The 18,999-nt window shown below is 35.8% G+C and overlaps 3 protein-coding genes across 6 annotated transcripts; all 3 read left to right on the top strand.

Annotated features, from left to right (window-relative positions):
* Nucleotides 1-602: 602 nt before the first annotated feature.
* On the top strand, nt 603-5,421 carry LOC111622390 (EF-hand calcium-binding domain-containing protein 1-like). 4 transcript variants are annotated; one of them, XM_023364755.1, is made up of 2 exons: nt 603-731; nt 4,673-5,421. In XM_023364755.1, the coding sequence occupies exon 2, from the start codon at nt 4,675-4,677 to the stop codon at nt 5,281-5,283; it is 609 nt and encodes a 202-aa protein (XP_023220523.1). In that variant the 5' UTR covers nt 603-731; nt 4,673-4,674; the 3' UTR covers nt 5,284-5,421. The 4 variants fall into 4 exon arrangements, with proteins under 4 accessions (XP_023220523.1, XP_023220522.1, XP_023220525.1 ...); XM_023364754.1 differs by lacking the exon at nt 603-731 and adding an exon at nt 3,454-3,585; XM_023364757.1 differs by lacking the exon at nt 603-731 and adding an exon at nt 3,559-3,572.
* A 2,358-nt stretch (nt 5,422-7,779) lies between these two features.
* On the top strand, nt 7,780-9,529 carry LOC111622385. The gene is made up of 2 exons (XM_023364749.1): nt 7,780-7,841; nt 8,438-9,529. Exon 2 carries the CDS (start codon nt 8,444-8,446, stop codon nt 9,338-9,340), a length of 897 nt encoding a protein of 298 aa, XP_023220517.1. The 5' UTR covers nt 7,780-7,841; nt 8,438-8,443; the 3' UTR covers nt 9,341-9,529.
* Nucleotides 9,530-13,022: 3,493 nt separating this feature from the next.
* Nucleotides 13,023-16,225, top strand: LOC111622393. Its single transcript, XM_023364765.1, has 2 exons — nt 13,023-14,431; nt 15,237-16,225. Exon 2 carries the CDS (start codon nt 15,243-15,245, stop codon nt 15,726-15,728), a length of 486 nt encoding a protein of 161 aa, XP_023220533.1. The 5' UTR covers nt 13,023-14,431; nt 15,237-15,242; the 3' UTR covers nt 15,729-16,225.
* The last annotated feature ends 2,774 nt before the right edge of the window (nt 16,226-18,999 follow it).

Below are 18,999 nucleotides of genomic sequence, written 5' to 3'. Positions count from 1 at the left end.
ACAAAAATGTAAAGAATATTAAAAAATCACGAGATGGCTCTCCCGCAGCTCTTTGAGTGACATTACAAAACGATTAGTAGGCCTACATGTAATTGTTCTGTAATGTTATACAAAGAGCTGCACTTAGAAAAAGGAGTAAGAAAAAACAAAGTGATCGAATGTGTAAAAAAGTAGATAAACCCCATCAAGAAATTATCATAAATTAGTATTAAATTTTATTTTTAAGCTTCTAGCTACAGTTATGGTATCAAGTTCCAAACATTTATTATTTATAACTCTTTTAAATCACAGTAATTCCTGGCATCTAGAGTTTATTGTTTACACAAACTTTATGACTACAGAATAAGTAGGAAATATATGGTTTTCTTCCATAGTTTCAATCAGAAATTCATGCAATATTTTGAAGTGGACCTTACATAAAATCCTGTATATTTGAATATTTAGAGATCGTTCACCCTTAAAACCTTATTTTTTCTGCTAAAATCGAATATTTAAAAAGTTCCTCGAAATTAATAAGTCTACGCTGACCTTCGTCGCGTACCTTTACATATGTTAATATTAAACAACGTATCGACGAAGGTCGAACTAAAGTATTCCGCAATCGATCAGCGTTGACACTCGCCACGCAGCGGTGTTACGGTGGACAGAAAAACAGCGACTACATGAAAATTCTGTAATTCCATTAACATTTTAATGGCTCTTATCGCATTTCTATCTGAAACTTTTTAAAGGTAGGATTTAAATACGGTCGTTCACTTTCTTATTAACGTATCGATTGAATTCTCACTTTTATGGGTACATAAATCACGAAAGGGTATAGTTATTATTTATGCTCGCTTTGTAGCTATTTAATTTAGACATAAATATATAAAACCTCTATTGTGCAAATACGGGAGCTACGCTATCATTTTGGAAATGTAAAATTGTAAATTTTCATTTTGTAAAGGAAAAAATAGGGTCATCGATCGTTTCGTCGGTGAAATTACGTGAAGGCGTATCTCAAAATTTTTGAGTTAGATACGCCTTTAAATATAAGCCTGGGTCTTTCGTGTTGTGACGGAGCGGCATATCTCTATGTAACGCCGTTTGTGTTTTGTGGAACGATAAACATTGGGCGTTTCTCAAATATCTGATGAAAATATTATGACTTATGGACGTTTCTCGAGAGGCGCTATAAACACTACGAGAAAAGAGAAGTTTTTCGTTCGTGTTTGCGGTGCTCCATTCTTTTGTGCTGGAAACATTTTATGGAGGATTTGCCTACGTGCTCTGAGGGAATACGACCAAGCGAAAATTACAATGGTAAAGAAAAAGAAACTTTCTCGGTGCAGTGATGCAGAATATTTTTCGGTAAATACAAAAAAAAAGGGCAGAGTAGAGTATTAGATTCAATGTGCCGTACTGAGTGGTGGAAAACGGAAGGCAGTGTGCTAAGTTTAGCGAGGAATGCAGGCAGGCCATATTCAAAGCGTTCTACCAATGAGGTGACTCGCAGTTTCATAGGGAATTTATTCTGTGGCACATTAAGCAAATACCGAAGAAACCGTGTACAACGGGTAAAACGGAATCGCGTCGTCGAAATACGAACTTCTTTTTTCTTTCATTGGAAGGAAACGCAGTCAAAGTGTGTCGTAAATTATTCACGAACACTAAGTATCAGTGAGAAAACAATCCGAACAGTACTCGAAGAACTTGAAACTACCGGCATGAACCAAACAGATGGTCCTGGTGGTAGCTGTGTTGCAGCCGCATTGAGGTAAACCTTCGATGCAGCTGCGGCACATCTAATCAAGACAGCGAGGCTAATCGAAAGCCGATTAAAGGTCGTATTAATCGATTCCAAAGGGTGAAGTCGCATTACTGCTCGGGAATATCTTTGTAGCCACTTGACTTTGAATAAAATGTATACTATGTTTTCAGAAGAGGTGGATTTCAACCTTGGAAAACCGTGTTTCACATCATACTGCACAGTTTTTAAATCCACGAATATTTCATTTCATAGGCCCAAAAAAGAACCAGTGTGGTTTATGCAAAGAGTATCTCCAACGATCTGAAGAAATAAAACTACAAATGCAAGCGTATTACTTTCAAAATTGCTGCGCGTGAAATCAAAAACTCTTGCAAGCTTGCCACTAAAAATGATCCCAGCCAGTGGCGTAGCGTGGGTGTCAGCCGCCCGGGGCGGAGGAAAACTTCGCCGACACCTTATTTAGGTATATCAATTTAAAAGACTAAAATTCAGTTTCGTCACAGAATAAGTAATGAAAAATTTCGTGCTCATTTCAATCGGTCCGAATCGTAGGTGCGACAAAAATATGAAATGAAATGGTTCAAATTTTTACAAGATATTACTATTATTTATTGTGAAATTTTGTCTCCCCCTAAAAGTGCCGCCCCTGCCTCCCCCACTACGCTACGCCACTGCTCAGTTTGCTTTGTTTATGTTTTGATTTTCAACGGGTCATCTATTGCCTGCATCAAACAGCACTGCAAGGAATTTTACAAAAGGTTTGATATTTATACTTTAACTTTTTTATGACATAGTCTCGGGACTGTTATCGCATTACTTGGAATGAGTGAGAAAGTGGTCGAGGTGCTTCCGAAGTATCAACAGCGCTGTTTAGAACGTTGACGAAATACGATGAAAGGAAGGTCCGTACTGCCAGTTTATTTGCCGATGGTTGTGGTGGACAAAATTGGAATTCCATCGTGACAGGAGCTCTCGTATACGTTGTTTCGCAGTTGACACATAAGTTAGATGAAGTGGTCTTCGTTTCTTTACCTCTAATCGCAGATAATATGAAGGACACTCCGTTCACAGTGTGATTTCATACGCGATTAAAAAGGCTGGGGAATTGTTTGTGTCTTCTCAGCTTATACTAGTTTCGTCTTGCATATAAAGGCAAAACCTTATATAGTGCACTGTTTAGGTTATAATGATTTTTTTGGACTAAAAATTTTAGTGAGAACGTTAGAGTAAGTTCTATTCGAATCGACGACGACGGAAAGCTTTTAAATGGATAGACACGGTTGAATTTAATGTAAGGAAGAATGAATTAGTTTATATGCCTCTGTGTCCTTATTATACGGTTTAAGATGTAAAATGTCTACTAGGACATAATTTATTAATAGGACTTATTATACCGGTGATTTCGTTCTGCAAATTTAAGGAAAACTAATCAGAAAAAGCACCTGTAAAAATAAAGACTATGTTTCTGATTAGTTTTCCTTAAATTTGCAGAACGAAATCACTGGTATAATAAGTCCTATTAATAAATTGTGTCCTAGTAGACATTTTATATACTAAAGAATGAATTAGGTAGAATATTTTATAAAACAAGCCACATTCGTCACAACTACCGATTATTGGCCTTATAACGCAAAATGTACTACTGTTGACAAAACAATAACTTAAATAAGATATCTCGTCCATTGTCATTAGAAAAGTACAACGACTTAATCGCTCTTTGCTCTGGACCAACATCAATAATAAATTTAACCGAACATGTCCATTTTTATAAATATTTGCCTCATTCGACAGAGTAAAAGAAAGAAAGGGAAGTTGTTACACAGTTTGTCAAAAAGGTATCGTTCATTTTTGTGTTTATTGTTGATTTTATGCTTGTCATTAAAAACTCTTCGGTACAATAGTGTCTCTTTTCATTTTGTTTTTATTGCGTACAAAAGATTTTATTTTAATAGCAATCAGTTGATTTAGTTACTTTCAGCCAAATTTTAAAATTAAATCGTAGTTATGTCTTAATTCTAAAAGGTGTATCTCATTAAATCAGCAGACAGCTTTTTGTTATTAGCAAAACATAAAGGTGTATCTCAAAATAATGCTTCAAAATAACGATAATAATGATGCCAGCAATAAACTTGTGTGTTTATAGTATTTACCAAGTACTGTAAACGAAAATTTGATGAAAGCGGTGCTTTATACTCAATACTTTCTTATTTACGAAGAAAATAAGAAAGTCCCTTTTTTTAAATCGCTCTTCCTGTAATGTTGAACGAAATGAGAAACGCCCTTACGTATTTTCAACGGCGATTTAATGTATGTGAAAACGGTGTGTGTACGAGGTGAAGCAAAAGGCGGGACATTTTAATGGATGCGGGCCTTTAGAAGCAACACCGTTAAGTAAGAAGTCCAGATCACTAGCCATATGGCCAACTTAAAAAATTTCCAATTCCTGTGATCGCTCGCTTGAACTTTGTTAGTCTTCTCGAACGATTCGTTCTTCCAAGTGTAACATAACTCATATTTCTTGAACAGTTATTATTACCTATAATAAAAAGTTAGGCCCTCTCTTAGGGCCTGACATTTTTATATACACCATTATAGGAAAGCCCTGTCATACGTTATAGCTTAGGGCTACAAAGGTTTAAGTCCAGCTCCGCATCGTGGGATTTCTGAATATGAATATTTGTTTGTACACAAGTCCAGAAGAAGTATTCTCGATGATGGCTTGCGACATTTTATAGTCAAATAGAATAGAGTTAAACCGAATAAGTCGTCGATAGAAAACGTATAGGCTACAGTAGACGTAACAATATCGCTATTGTTATAACGTAACAAATTAAGATTCGATTGAATAATGGAACAACCGTCTAGCATTTAACAAGCATCGGTTTTCACTGGGTATTAACTCCTCCATTTTCTTTCGTATAGAAATGTACACCGCCAGATCGGATGATGTAAGATTAGTAGAGAAGTTGAATGGACGATGCCACTTCAATCGAGCAGAGATTAAGATGCTGATCGACATCTACAGAGAAGTATGCGGACATTCGGTCATGGACAAGGCCACCTTTATCGATTTTCTTCAGAATACTTTCGATATGACAGACGATCCCGTCATAGAAAGGATCTTCAGGATCTTCAATAAAAGCAACAACGGGAAGATAAGCGTGGAAGAATGGATACAAGGTCTATCAGTTTTTCTGTGCGGCACCATGGAGGAGAAGATGAACTTTTGTTTTCGCGTTTACGATCTGGGAGGTAACGGTTGCATTTCTCGAGAAGATCTTTACTCTTTACTGAAGCATAGGATACAGAAGACCGGAGACGAAGACCCCGAAGACGTCACTAAAGACTTTATAGATATGATCATCGATAAAATGGATTACGATCGAGACGATCATTTGTCTTTCTCGGACTATAAGAAAAGTGTACAACAGGAACCTCTTCTTCTGCAAGCTTTTGGTCCCTGCTTGCCCGAAGATAAAGTTCGAATAACATTTCTCGCGCTATTCAAGAAAACCACTCCGAAGTGGAGATGAGTCGATATAAAGCCGCAACACGCTTTCACACTAGTATATTTGCTGCCTGATCTACAACTAAAAAAATTCTCCGATCATACAGATCTAGAACATATGAAAAATATATAATTTAAAGTCAATTAAATTTTCTGGTATTAATTTTTGGCGTTTTTTATTTTTATTTATTTTTTTTTAGAAACACGCGAAATTACTGTTTATCAAATAATAAAAGGCGATTATCTTAGTTAAGTTTCAAAATGTTTGCTTAAATTTTTACAAAGCGGTAAATTGGCACAAATTTACAAATTAAGAATTAAAAATTGCTAATTCTTCAAATTCATTATTACTTTAAAATCTCCATTGTAATTCTGCAAATTTCCATAATTCTGTCACTTTATTTTAAAATGACGGCTAAGTTAATAGATTTAGTGGAAGAATTTACGATAATTTGTATGATAAAAATCTGTGTGTGTTTAGCACACTGTTGCTAAAATCACGTACGAGTGGCGACATGAAATGGAATCGCGCTTCCACTTTAAGGATCCGAGTTCGTGACGCATTTCAAGTCGAATCCAACTTACTACTCCTATAAAAATTCGAATAAAATATTTTGTTTTAATTTCTACAGATCAGATATGCATACATTTTCTCAAATATGTGGGTGAAAGATCGAATATTTGGTTATATTATTATACATTCGAACCATCACGGTATATGTCGAGAAAGGGCAGATAGGCTCTGGTGGAGTTTATCTGCTCTTGTCCACAAAGACACAGGCAGAGTGAAGCGACAAAAACGCCGAATCGTTTGTTCTTTCGGGCCAAATCCTCTGTCGCGTCGAGGTCACGTGGCATCTGTTTGTTACACTCTTCGACACTCCGCTGTTTGCCAGTCTTATGTAAGGTTTGCTGGTGCGGGCAACGTTTGCTAAATTTTTATTTTTTTATCCTATATTCTAATTTATATTAATGACTACTGCGGTGAACCCTGTTTTTTTTTCTTTTTGAAAAGTTACGTGTATTAATTTCGAGTAAACCAGAAGGCAATTATTTTTATTTTTCTCGAGAAAAGAAACCCACTTTAAAATACTTTGTGAAGTGGTTTCTACTAAAACTAAGTGCAGTACATCTTTGGATCGAAGACGATTAAAACGCTTTAAAAATTAATGAGGAAGAGAAGTTAATTGTACCATTAAAACCGGGCGGAACGAATACATTGGTGGAAATTTCGACGTCTCTTTTTTCTGATCCATCTCTGATTTACTGTTTTCCTTTTAGACACGTAAAGAGAGCCCGATAAATTCCACTCGGTTACCGAATCACGTTTCTGACATTTTGCTGTTACAAAGGACACGCTTTCTTCTAGCCCATGGCCAACATATGGCACGCGTGCCCAAAGTGGCACGTAATGAGAAATTATCTGGCACGTAACGTATCGTACGATTTCAATTTATCGTTTGTCTGTTTCAATCNCCGAATCACGTTTCTGACATTTTGCTCTTACAAAGGACACGCTTTCTTCTAGCCCAGGGTCAACCTATGGCACGCGTGCCCAAAGTGGCACGTAATGAGAAATTATCTGGCACGTAACGTATCGTACGATTTCAATTTATCGTTTGTCTGTTTCAATCATTTTTTCGGTTCCAATCAGCTTTTTCTCATTCATTCTAAAGCATAGTCGTTAAATGTCTTTAAATATCGTTATTCGAAGTCTAAAACTTTGTCGGGCGTAAACGTCTTTAAAGTTAAGTATGCTTACAATATGGCGCGAGCACTCAAAAAGGTTTACCATCCCTGTTCTAGCCTATTCCGTTAGAACGACATTATCTGTAGAGTGTTTCTAACAGAAATTGGAACAACAGTCACCAAAAGAACCCAGTAGCATTCGTGAAGTACCATATTTCTTCGATAAAGATCTCGCAATAGAACGACGGAAATCTAAGATATCATCACCACCTTCTTAAGATTTTGCCAGTGAAATACATTAGCCAAAATAGTAGGCCCTCACTATATACATCAATACGGTGCGGCGTGATGTTTGTGGGGACACGTACACGATAATTAAATTCTATATTAGGTTATGCTTATCGGGTTTCGGGATGGAGAGCTTAGTGGGTCACTTCCCTAAAACATCATTAAAACGCATCGTTTTCGTGCCCCTAAAATTTCGGTTTTCTGTCTTAATTAGAGGTGGATAAAGTTTGAATTACAAGGTTTGAGGACACGATACAAAGTAATTTAAAAGTCTGAAAGTCAGCGCAATATTTTTCTACGTAGTTTGTTGTTATTTTGATTGAATTATCAATAAAGTGCACTTATACCGTATCTCTAATTCTGTACTATAAACAGAGGCTCACATTTATCTCTTTGCCTCGGGCGAAGAATTTACTTGCCCTAGCACTACCGGGAAACTATATCGTGCGACAGAACTCTTTTATTATAAAACGCTTATTAAGCATAAATACGCAACAGAAACTTATCACGTGTTATCTCAAACCATAGTTCTTTTTATCACCTTCAAAATAATATCCTCGTATAGGCTATTACGTTTATTACCTAGACATAACTAGAACACAGTTGGTAAGTAGTTATTTGTTTAAAATTTATGATGAGTTGTGTTTCATAGAATAAATTTATTAACAAATTATATTAAAAAAGGAGAGATTTATAAGCTAAACTGGTGTAAATTCGAGTTTAAATCTGTATTTCCTTAACCTAATTAAACTGACATTATTTTCGTAAATGCTATGTACACTACATTATCAAAGCAAAGACACTCACTATTTAAATTATTTTTGCTTGCAATATTGCTGCCTCGATACTACTTATTGTAGGCCAAGTGTATCTGGACAACATTATCTTCCCTCAATATATTCCTGATTTATAACGTTTATTTACTTTGATACTAGAAACACTATTCTAAGATTATTCATCGGGTAACAAAGTTCACAAATCGGTATCAAATGAATGATTAAAAACAAAATAATATATTTCTATCGAATATTTAATGAATAATAACATTAAATTTCATAAATGATCACCTTTATGACGAAATTTCGTAAGAAAATTTACACGTAGATACTCTTATCGATGAAATTTTGATACAACTCATTAGTAAAACTAGAGCTAGAGACAAATTTTATAAACGAAATAATAATTAATGTTTTCTTTAAAAGGCTAAAATGTGCGGGGATGAAAACATTTCGAGAAGAAGAAAATGGTGCCACCATTCTTCTTTTTTACTTTGTCTTAAGATTAGTCAGATCATCTTTCTATTAATTGCAATCAGTGAAGTCATTTCTGGAATAGTTCACCTGTTATTAAAACTCGACAGTGGATTCGTACAGCTAATCATCGGCAATATATTCCTACTTAATTTTATTCTGTTAAGATGTATCACTTTTCGAATTAGCCAGTCACGAAACGAATTAGTAGAAGAAATAGTACCAACTGCACAAATATCGAGACAATCTTCATTCACTTATCTGGAACTTTCGGTTTTCTCGGGCATTGGCGAAAGGGTTGCCGAATTTTCCGACACTCGGTACGTTGAAACTGACCATCGAACCCTTCAATCGTCGTTAGTGTTCGAACGAAATAGAGAAAATGATGTAGAGTTACCTTCGATATCCAACCAAATCTGTCAGAATTATCTGGAGTTACCATCAACATCCAGTCAAATCCCTCAGAATTATCCAGAATCGGCATCGACGAGCAGCCAAATCTCTCGGAGTTCTTTAGAATCACCACTAATGTCCGGCCAAACATTTCCGGAATATTCGAAATTACTACCAACGACTAGTCAAATCTTTGGAAATTTTTTCGAATATCATCATCATCCAGCCAAATTATTGAAGACTACGTGGTATTACCATTACAATCCAGCTACACTATCAAAAACTGTCTGGAATTCTCATCAACATCCAGCGAGACTCACCAAAGTAGTTACGAATTACGTCAATCAACCGGCAAAAATTTCAAGTGTCATTTGTAAATACCATTATAGTCCAGCTAAAATGCACCAGAGTAAGTGGAAATGTCATCTACATCCCGCTAAATCTCCAAAAATTTCGCACTGACATCAGCATCTAGTCAAAAACTTTGTAAAAATCTCGTAGAATCCACGAAAGATTTTCTTAATCTTTTGTAACAGACATTTCACACGGCAATCTTTATCAGAAAACAGTCGCGCAATGTAAAATGTATAATTTCCTGTATGAAAACAAATTTTTATATTTTTATAAAAAACAAATGTATAGAGAGAAACACTAGGAAACATTTTTCTTCCGCGACCAGTCACTCCATACGGCATTTCCAAACGAAAATGGCTGCTTCCATCGAGAGACTGGCTGATTGGTTGTTCTCTGATCAACTCCGTTGTGAGTTAGACCCGTCCATAATAACGTAATTATTTACACATCGTATTTACACAAGCCTCACAACTATTTGTTACAAATCATTCGTTCCGTGTCTTTATGTACTGTACAGCTTCAAAAAGTTTCTTCTTTTGTCAACTTTTATTATTTAATTATAAAATTATTTTATACACCATCTTGCGCGTTTAATACAGGCCTATAATAATGGCTTCATATACTAAAACAGTGTGGGCCTTTCTTGACATCGAATCGAAGCAGATGCATCGGTTTAAATAAGGTAAACACGACATAAGTGTGACCGGAGGATCGGCACCTGTTCGATGCCCTGTCAGGACTGACACTATTGTGTGTGCGGACGATCGGGCGGGATGGAATGAGAGACGGAAGTGACTCACGCAGACTAGGTTAACAGAACAACCGTTTATTTATAATGGACAGGAAATACATTCTATACAATTTCGATTCTAAATCGAGTATACTAAATCGATTTAAGTTTAGATAGGCGTAATTTCGTGGTTCTCTCTCTCGAGAGAGAGAGAGAGTTTACAGTGGTTCGCGAATTGATAAATACCTTTGAACTGCGAAGTCCCAAAAATCGAATCAAAAGTACGACTAATTATAAAATTCATAAATGGGAGAGTTTCGGAGGTCAAATCCAGTCGGGAAGACATGTTAGTGACAAAACCCAGACAGGAAGAAAACTTTCCTACTTATTGTAAAACAAACGTTCCGCGATGATAAACGGCACGGAGGAGTGTCGACAGAGAGAGAGAGCTTTGTCAAGATGCTGGCGAACAAGTGTCGGATCTGAACAATCGAGAAAAGGGGATTAATGACCAAAAGGACACGTGTGAAGTCACGTAAGCCCGAACCCGTCAGAGTAAATAGCCGCAAGAACATCCGGTAGATCGTTTAGGTTCAAAAACGTCAGAGAAAAAGGGCCATCGCGGAGTAAAATACGAGCGCCGACTTCGAGAGCTCCGTCGACACCTCTCGGACCTTTCTCGACCCGGATCGGTCTGGGGTTTCGCTTAGAGACAAAAGAGTGATTAATCGGGGTAGGGGAGAAGGCGGGACTAATCTAAAGGGTGAGATTGGGGGAAAATCCTATAAAACCTTCGGATCTCGAGGTCAAGGGCGGTTCTCTTATAGACAAGTATTTTCACCAGTGGCCCAAAGATCTTCGTCCATCCGCAGCATCACCCGTCAGAGTCACCTCCCGCGCAACTCCTCTATCAAGGACCCGAGACACACAACTTCGTTCACCGTCATCGGGAGCTCCCCAGCGAAAAACGATCTAGATCGAATTTTCTGTGTCAATATTACGTAAGTTAATTTATGACAAAAATAAAGACACTTTTGTAAGACACTCGTCGTCTCTGCCTCTGCCGCCACCTACCCACATACGATTCGCCCCTAAAAGTCGGCGAGCTTACAGAACGTTGAAGGATCCGGTTGTAGTCTGGCGGCAGGAGAGGACGAGAACAGTTGTGGACAAGGTGTATATGGCTACGTGTCGAGGTAAATTTTCCGGCGAAGTCGATTGAAGTCGAGCGAATCTCGGCCATTAGTGGGTCATTTTGGCGAGAAAGGATTCGGCAGTTTCTTCCTACCGAAATTCTTGAAAAAAAATAGTAAAGTTACCTTACGAGGAACGAAACTACTGATGAGGCCAAGAAGTGTTCTTGATAGTTCGTATATACAAAGGATATAAATACATTATCAGAAATACGATTATACTTTTTATCTCCATTGCAATAACGATATTTATCTTCTATTAAGTTTAATTGCACTTTCGAAGCGGGCATCGAAAGGTGGGTAGAGTTTCAGTTTTTGAATTCTCGGTAGAAACTTAAAGCTCGGCGCGAATTAACACCATCGTCGAGACATTTTAAAGTTAACTAATTGTAATTAATTCGTGAAATAAAACTGAATAATTTGAAAATATTTATCGTATCGATCGACTAAACCGTGTACTGCACCAGACAGATAACTTTTTTAAAGAAAGGACAGTTAAGTTTGTTTAATTAACGTGAATATAATTAATTTTAATTAAGGTGTTTTCTCATAATCTTAATGAAGAGTTTATTAAGTGTAGTTAACTAACAATTACTCCTTATTGCATTTTTTATGTAAATTCCATTAGGCGTATACTTTAATTAATAGAAATTAATCCACGGAGTGTATAACCGGCGACAATAAATGATTTCAAATGTAATAATTATGTCAATCTATAACATTTTCATAAACTTGTAATATAAAATGCGATTAAAATATACATTTTGTATTTAATAAATTTATTATTGATAATCAAAGAATAAACTCTTTCCTCTTTTTGACGCAATAAAGATATTACAAACTATTTTTATCCTGTGTTACCTACACTGTGATACGGATCTAATCACTATAATTATCGTCTAACAGTAATATACAGAGAGTACACACGCGTATACGAAGTGTGCCGAATACTATTCTGTGTGTCACATAATATAGTAAACCGTATACTTATTGCGTCGCAATGTACCGAATCGTGTACGCGCTATGACGTCCGCTGGCTTACTGCTTTAGAGAATTCGTGATCGAATCCGGACGAATCGTTCCAATTTTTAACGGGCGGTAAGTCCCGGATAGTATGGCCCTTTCGGGTCAAATCTATAGCCAGCGTGAGAAACGATCCTCTCGGTGCCCATTAGATGGAAATAAACTAAATAAGTGGGAGATTCGGTGTACTTTTGATGGAAATTACACAAACTTACGCGTATGCCACCCGTCCGAAAATTACGAAATGGGTGGAATGGTTTGCGGGTAACGGTTACGATTCGTTACAAACTGGTAGGGATTATAAAAAGCATTATGCAATGCTAACGTTTCGACCCTCGGATAACAGACCATTTTTATTTCTGATCTGTTGCGTAGCGAATCGTACTGTTTGTAAAGTACATTAAACTATTTTCTATAAAGTTCGGTACTCTGCCCCGCGTATTACTTCTTACTACAATCGAGGGGGTTGAATGCAGCATTTAACGCAGCGGTTAGTTTATACATATAAGGGTGTCTCGTTATCTCGTGTCGTCAAAAATTGTGCGCCACTAGCTCAAAATGGTCGCGAATCGTTGCTATCGACAACGGCAAAATGGCATCTCGTAAACGTCTCCTAAACAATACCCGTTGTAATTAATTTAATCTTAATGGTAATTAACGTCTCGAAGATACAGATGACATTGTGTGTCTCCATTTAAGTTTTCTCGGAATTATGAAGCGGCTATACAAATATGGGGTAAAGAAAAATGCCCTTTCTATAAAAATTATTTCGTGTAATTTTAATTATTTAAAGAAAATGAATACATCTCTACATCGTTCCAAAAAGAGAATGCACTATTTAATGTATATTTTTTACAGGATGATGAATAACGAAGATAACTGGACAAGGAGTAACGAACAATCTCATTGCCATCGTCACGCGTCGAAATGCCTTAAAATTTTTCAAAGATACTTCTTGGTCCTTTCGTTCGGCTTTATATTCGTTGGGTTGCTGAAAATTTTCATCGATTACGGATACAAAAATAGTAACAAGTACGGACTCCTAGGACCCGTAGCCTTAGCTACAGGATTTTCCTTTCTTCTCATTTCGATCGTGTTGAAGTGCATCGAATGCAGCATCCCCGAGTCTACGTACCGCATCCTTGATGACGAAAGCGTATTCTGTTCGCAAGCATCCGAATATTCTTCCGTGCAACATTGTGTAACGCCCAGCGCCCCTTTTCCGTCCACGAGTCTCTACAATCCTCAATACCACGAACGCGGTAACAGAAATCTACCAAATTACTCCGATTTGCCACCATCTTACAGCGAACTCTATCCCGATAACTAGTGACGTTAAATGAACAATCAATGACGATTACTGATGATCGTGTCTCGTATCGCCTGCACCGCGTTGATCCTCGCCAACCTCGAAGAAATCCTAAATATAAACTGGTGTTCTGTCCTATTAATCAAAACTGCAATGTTAATGATGCTGAATTACGAGTCTAACAGTAAAGTTCTTGAATAAATTCTCATGTCCAGTGACATAATCGTGCAGAAGATACCTTTTGAATTTACAGCAAGATGCAATAAACTTTCTAAATGAGAGATGCAATTGATCATTAATTAAATGTTTCTTTAAAAATATTCGTAATCAAATGTATTATTTTTCACATATGCGTGTTGCAAGATTTCCGAGTGAAGGATGCACCCAATTACCTAATTATCCAGCAATCTTGCGCAAAGTTAGTCCTAAAATTATGGCACGAGGATTTATTGGAGATTTGCGTAACGTCTAACGGGCCGCAAAATGCTATCGTACAAAAATGAATTGACTACTGAATCTTATACTGTAAATACGCGTAACGCCTAGCGCATTTTATCTGAAAGGAACAATCTTTACCATTTCCAGTTTAATATCGACTTTAACCTCCAGCACGAAGATAAATCCACAGTATCTATCCGAACAGTACGAGATAAAAGATAGATTTCAATGAATACGATTTCTATTTACTGTTATGAACGGTAACGATAAAATTCTACGTAACAAATGATGTAACTCGTTAGTTTTGCTGGCATATCCAATATACTTTTGTATGCTATCTTCTGGATGCAGACAATAGAGTAAATCGTTTTAGTTGTGTTACGATTTCTGTTTGTAACCACTTAAAATATTGAAATATTGAGCGGCGATCGAATGACTTATCATTTGTAAGAACGGATCAGGAACGTATCAGCCCCAGTGCATTTTCAGCCCATTCGGAGGAAAAGGTGCGTAACAGTTACGCTATTTTTATAGTTATGCAGTAACACATACTCTTAGATTATAGAAATTACCCTATTGTTACGCGAGAGATAAGGATTTGATTGTCTAATTTGGTACGCTAATTTATGGTTTTTTTTAACTCTTTCTGCCCTGTGGGCACTAAGAGGGCCTCATTTTGCAAGCCCATTATGGGTTCGGCCAGGCCCACAATGGGGCTGCCGGGTGGTGAGGGGCGGGGCCCCTCACCACCCGGCAGCCCTTGAATTAAAGTTTCATTCTTCAATACCACAAGAAGTTCACGAGAATAGAGTGATATTACACGGAGGATCTGGCAAATTATAATTAGGCAAAATTTGTTACGCGATTTGATATTCAATAATCTACTCGTTCATAATGTACAGTACTTCTGTTTAACAAATGCAATTCGAGACAATAGAACTCAATTCAATATCATTTGAAATGCTTTTTATTGTTCTACTAGAAAAGGGTGGAACAATACAGCGCTAACAGAATAGCTACAATTCTTGTACTGCAACTGCAAGCGATTTGATTTTTTTTTCTAACTGTTGAAATTGGAATTACATGTAGGAATTGCAATTAGAAATACAGATGCTAGTATCACAATCTATATAAGAATATGAACGAGTTTATCTAAAGTATAGAACACACACAATAGGTCTGGTGTACTGTACAATATGAAGGCAGACGAAATCCTATTATACGCACGTAGTTATAAATAGCGATAAGAGAAAAGAAAAATATCGAAAAATCAAAAAATTGAAAGTAAAATTAATTTATTTATATTTACAGATCATAATGAATAATGTATTAAGAACCAGAGGGCGATCGAATTTTCATCCAACGGCGGGATGTTTCCTCATGGGAGCTTTTGCCGTCTGTTGCTTGGTTTTCGGAGTCATTATGGCATTTGCGGGAAGCATCGTAATGGGCATCGCTTACGGAAAGGTCAACTCTCTGTACCCGACGTCCGGTTCTTTGCAGATTATAGGTCCGATACTCACCACCGTCGGTATCTTATCCTTGCTGACCTCGGTTCTGCTGCTGTGTATTGGTTCTCGCCTGGCCAAGATTCCTCAACATCTCAGAACCGAAGAAGAAACCACACTAACAGCTCCTTCCAGGCTGCCGTCCATATCGCACACGCAAGTTCCCGCTTCTCCCAACGCTTACTTCTCACCCACAGAATTTTCTAATCCTCAATACTTTGAACCGAACAACTGTACTATTCAACAGTATCCCGACCTGCCACCCCCTTATAGCGAAACCGATCCTACTACGTAATTTAAAGTTGTACAAAGACACACCTTTTGTAATTTTTATCATAAAGTTTAAGTTAAACTTTATTATATATTATATCAGGTCTTCGTGCAGCCTGAAGGGCCCACGTTGACGACTCGGAAAGGTTCGAAAGTGCTCCGGTTTTAAGTGAAGATTTGTTGGGATAAAGCATGATTTCTTCAAGTCAGAAGCCATATTTGGTATACAGAATCAATTCTTCGATATGTTTCCTCGATTAAAACAATGTAAATTTTATCAATTTAATACAAGATAAGAAAATATAACTGACTTAACTGACTCTGTATTGCTTTAATCTTATGGAACCAAAGTTCGATATGATTGAAAATTCTCATATCTGTTATCAACCTGAGAGATTTAATATTTATCTTCTTATGAAAAAAACAAGTTACTTCTAAATAAGGATATTGTAATGAAAATCGCTAATTGACTTGTTGAATATTGAATGTAATTACTTAAAATATTTAAAAACTAAAAATTTATCCATAGTTTTTCCTAAATGGTGGATCACAATCTCAAAAGAACTGAATATTTTTATCTGGATAACAGAAATTTCCCAATACACTGTAAAGAAATGTTATTCGTGTGTATAACTCTGCTTACAAAGTAACGGTTGCTCCTTTAGGTGAAAATTTGTAGTTGCAATTTAAACTTGGCACATAATCCACATCCCTTTCAAACTGTATTTTAAATACACAACCCAAGTTATATATACATAATTACAAGAGTCAGATATTGAAAAACAATTAAATCTGGCAATTTCTAATATACAGGATTGCAGTTTGACTCCTCCCGACAGACAAGAATGTTTGTATTTATCAATATTAAGGTGATTGCTCGAGTTTTGAGCAGACTTCGTTTTCTTAAAAAAAGTTAAAGAAAAAGTTTAGAGGAGGAGGAAACAGTCACAAATTATGGAAACTGTGTGATCTCTTGGAATCACCTGGTATGTCTGTTGTTATCGCGCAGATACTAAGATGGTGATAATACATTAAACACACTACATAATTCACAATATTAAATATAGTATTGTACTGAGGATTATGTGAATCGCATATTATGTTGAACAATCTCTCCGTGAAGAAAAGAACAAAATCTGATTCAATACCATTTGATTACTTAGGCTAATTCATAAAAAAACAATTTCCATTTAAATATTTTTCAAATTTTTGTGCAAGTGTTCATATTTCAATTTTTAAATGAATCAAAATAAACAATTATAATACACACATTATCATTTTGTAATAAATAACTATTGTATTAGGATGCATTCATAAAATTATATTTTCTGTATTAATGAATAATAGCACCAAAACAAATGTTTAAAAATGAATTGCCCTAGAGATAGTCACTGCGTAGAAGAAAACAGGTAAAATTTCATTGATACAAATTTTAAAGATTTTTTCCCTTTTAATACTATAATGGCTACTTCTATCGAGAGTCTGGCTGATTGGTTGTTCTCTGATCCGTTGTGAGTTAGACCCGTCCATAATAACGTAATTATTTACACATCGTATTTACACAAGCCTCACAACTATTTGTTACAAATCATTCGTTCCGNAGAATGAATTTAAATATTTTGAATGGACTAAAAATATTTTAAATATAATTTTATATCTTAATAATTTATTTAAGAATGGCTAACCTATATGAAACTTTTCTTTGCATAAGGAAGTGTTAATGTGTTCGATTTCAAATTGCGGCAACTTTAAATTTTCATACAATATAATTGGTACTGGTTTAAACCATTCCAATTGTAATTCTTCTGTAGTTTTGGAAACTGTAAGATAAATAATTTAAAAATTCAATTACATCACAATCAGGAAAGCATAATTCTAATGTATCAGGTACATGTCCTGAATATCACTACAGCAAATTCTCCTTTTGTAGTCACTTATGAAATTCCCCTATAAAATGGCAAAGTTGGATTTATGATGGATGAAGATGGAAGTGCCTTAAAGTGATATTTATTCCCATTCACGTAGCCAACAGAACATAAAGATACCACGTTCCTAAATTCAACATATTGTTTAAAGCACTTTAAACAGAACTGAGCTTTCTTGCTACAGTTTTTGGAACTATTTGCAAGGTATGTATTAAATATTTAACAGTATTCTAATTGAAGTTCTGTATGTCAAATTTTTCAAAACCCTACTAAGTGACTAGCTCACGCAAGTGGCAAGAATTATATAACCCAAAGGCGGTCAAATAAGCAAGATTTAACTGTACTTAATAAAATTCTTATATAGTTCTCTGTTTATTTATGTTATAAAAAAAAATTGACAAAACTAGATATATGATGCAGCCAAAGGATAAATGGCCAAGGCACTTTAGACATTGGCTTACCACTTTGGAAGACCTGGAATCTAATCTAAGCTACCATCCAAGAATTTTTCATGAACTTATCCAAGATACAAACCTTCTCCTTCACTACTCAGTTGCCCAACTGAAGCCCTGGCCAAATCCACAGTAGTATGATTAAAAAACAGGACTTCTTAGTGCACACAAATCAAAAAGAATTAAAGTATGAAAAAATTTATACATATCTACATTCTAAATTGTCTCGAAAACTCTGCCTAATGTGGACTGAAGGGTGGCCGAGTTTGTGAAAACGTCGGGTTATCGGGAATGGGGTTAAAAAAAAATAAGTACGAGTGTTTTTTCAGAAAATACTGTACTGTACTTGTATGTATTGTTTACTTGAGAATACAACAGAAAATAAACTGCCCAAATACCCTTAAACAAAGGAAAAGTATGTCCTTTATGAAGGCATAGAGCATTTATAAAAAATAAAAAAAAGGTATATGTGATATTTTGAAAAACTACCAAGACAAATTCTGAATCATTCATAAACATCCATCCTTTATTGTCTATTTAAAAAAACAAAATTATATTTCAAGATAATAAACACTTGAAATACTGTCAATACATTAAATAGATTCAAGTTGTGATTTGCTGCAGATAAAAGAATTATAAGTAGAATGCTGCTATACAAATTATACATGTTCAATCACACCAATGTAATTCACACTTTTTTTTTATACTGTTGTCATAAATAATACATTTATTGTTGAAAATACTGTTCCATAAATCATTTGTAAAATGATAACATGCAAAATATACTTATTTTTGCAATATTTATTTGGATTTCTGATTGTATCAATGCTTTCTTTCAAAATTAAACAAAAATAAAATAACACATTCCAATGCACATTCCATAGATGCAATACTGTACATCATTAAATTGGCCAAAAGC

This window comes from Centruroides sculpturatus, unplaced genomic scaffold (genome assembly GCF_000671375.1).
Source record: "Centruroides sculpturatus isolate CEXI.00-Female unplaced genomic scaffold, Cexi_2.0 scaffold7, whole genome shotgun sequence".
Lineage (NCBI taxonomy): Eukaryota > Metazoa > Arthropoda > Arachnida > Scorpiones > Buthidae > Centruroides > Centruroides sculpturatus.
This window is presented reverse-complemented; position numbering and strand designations above follow the sequence as displayed.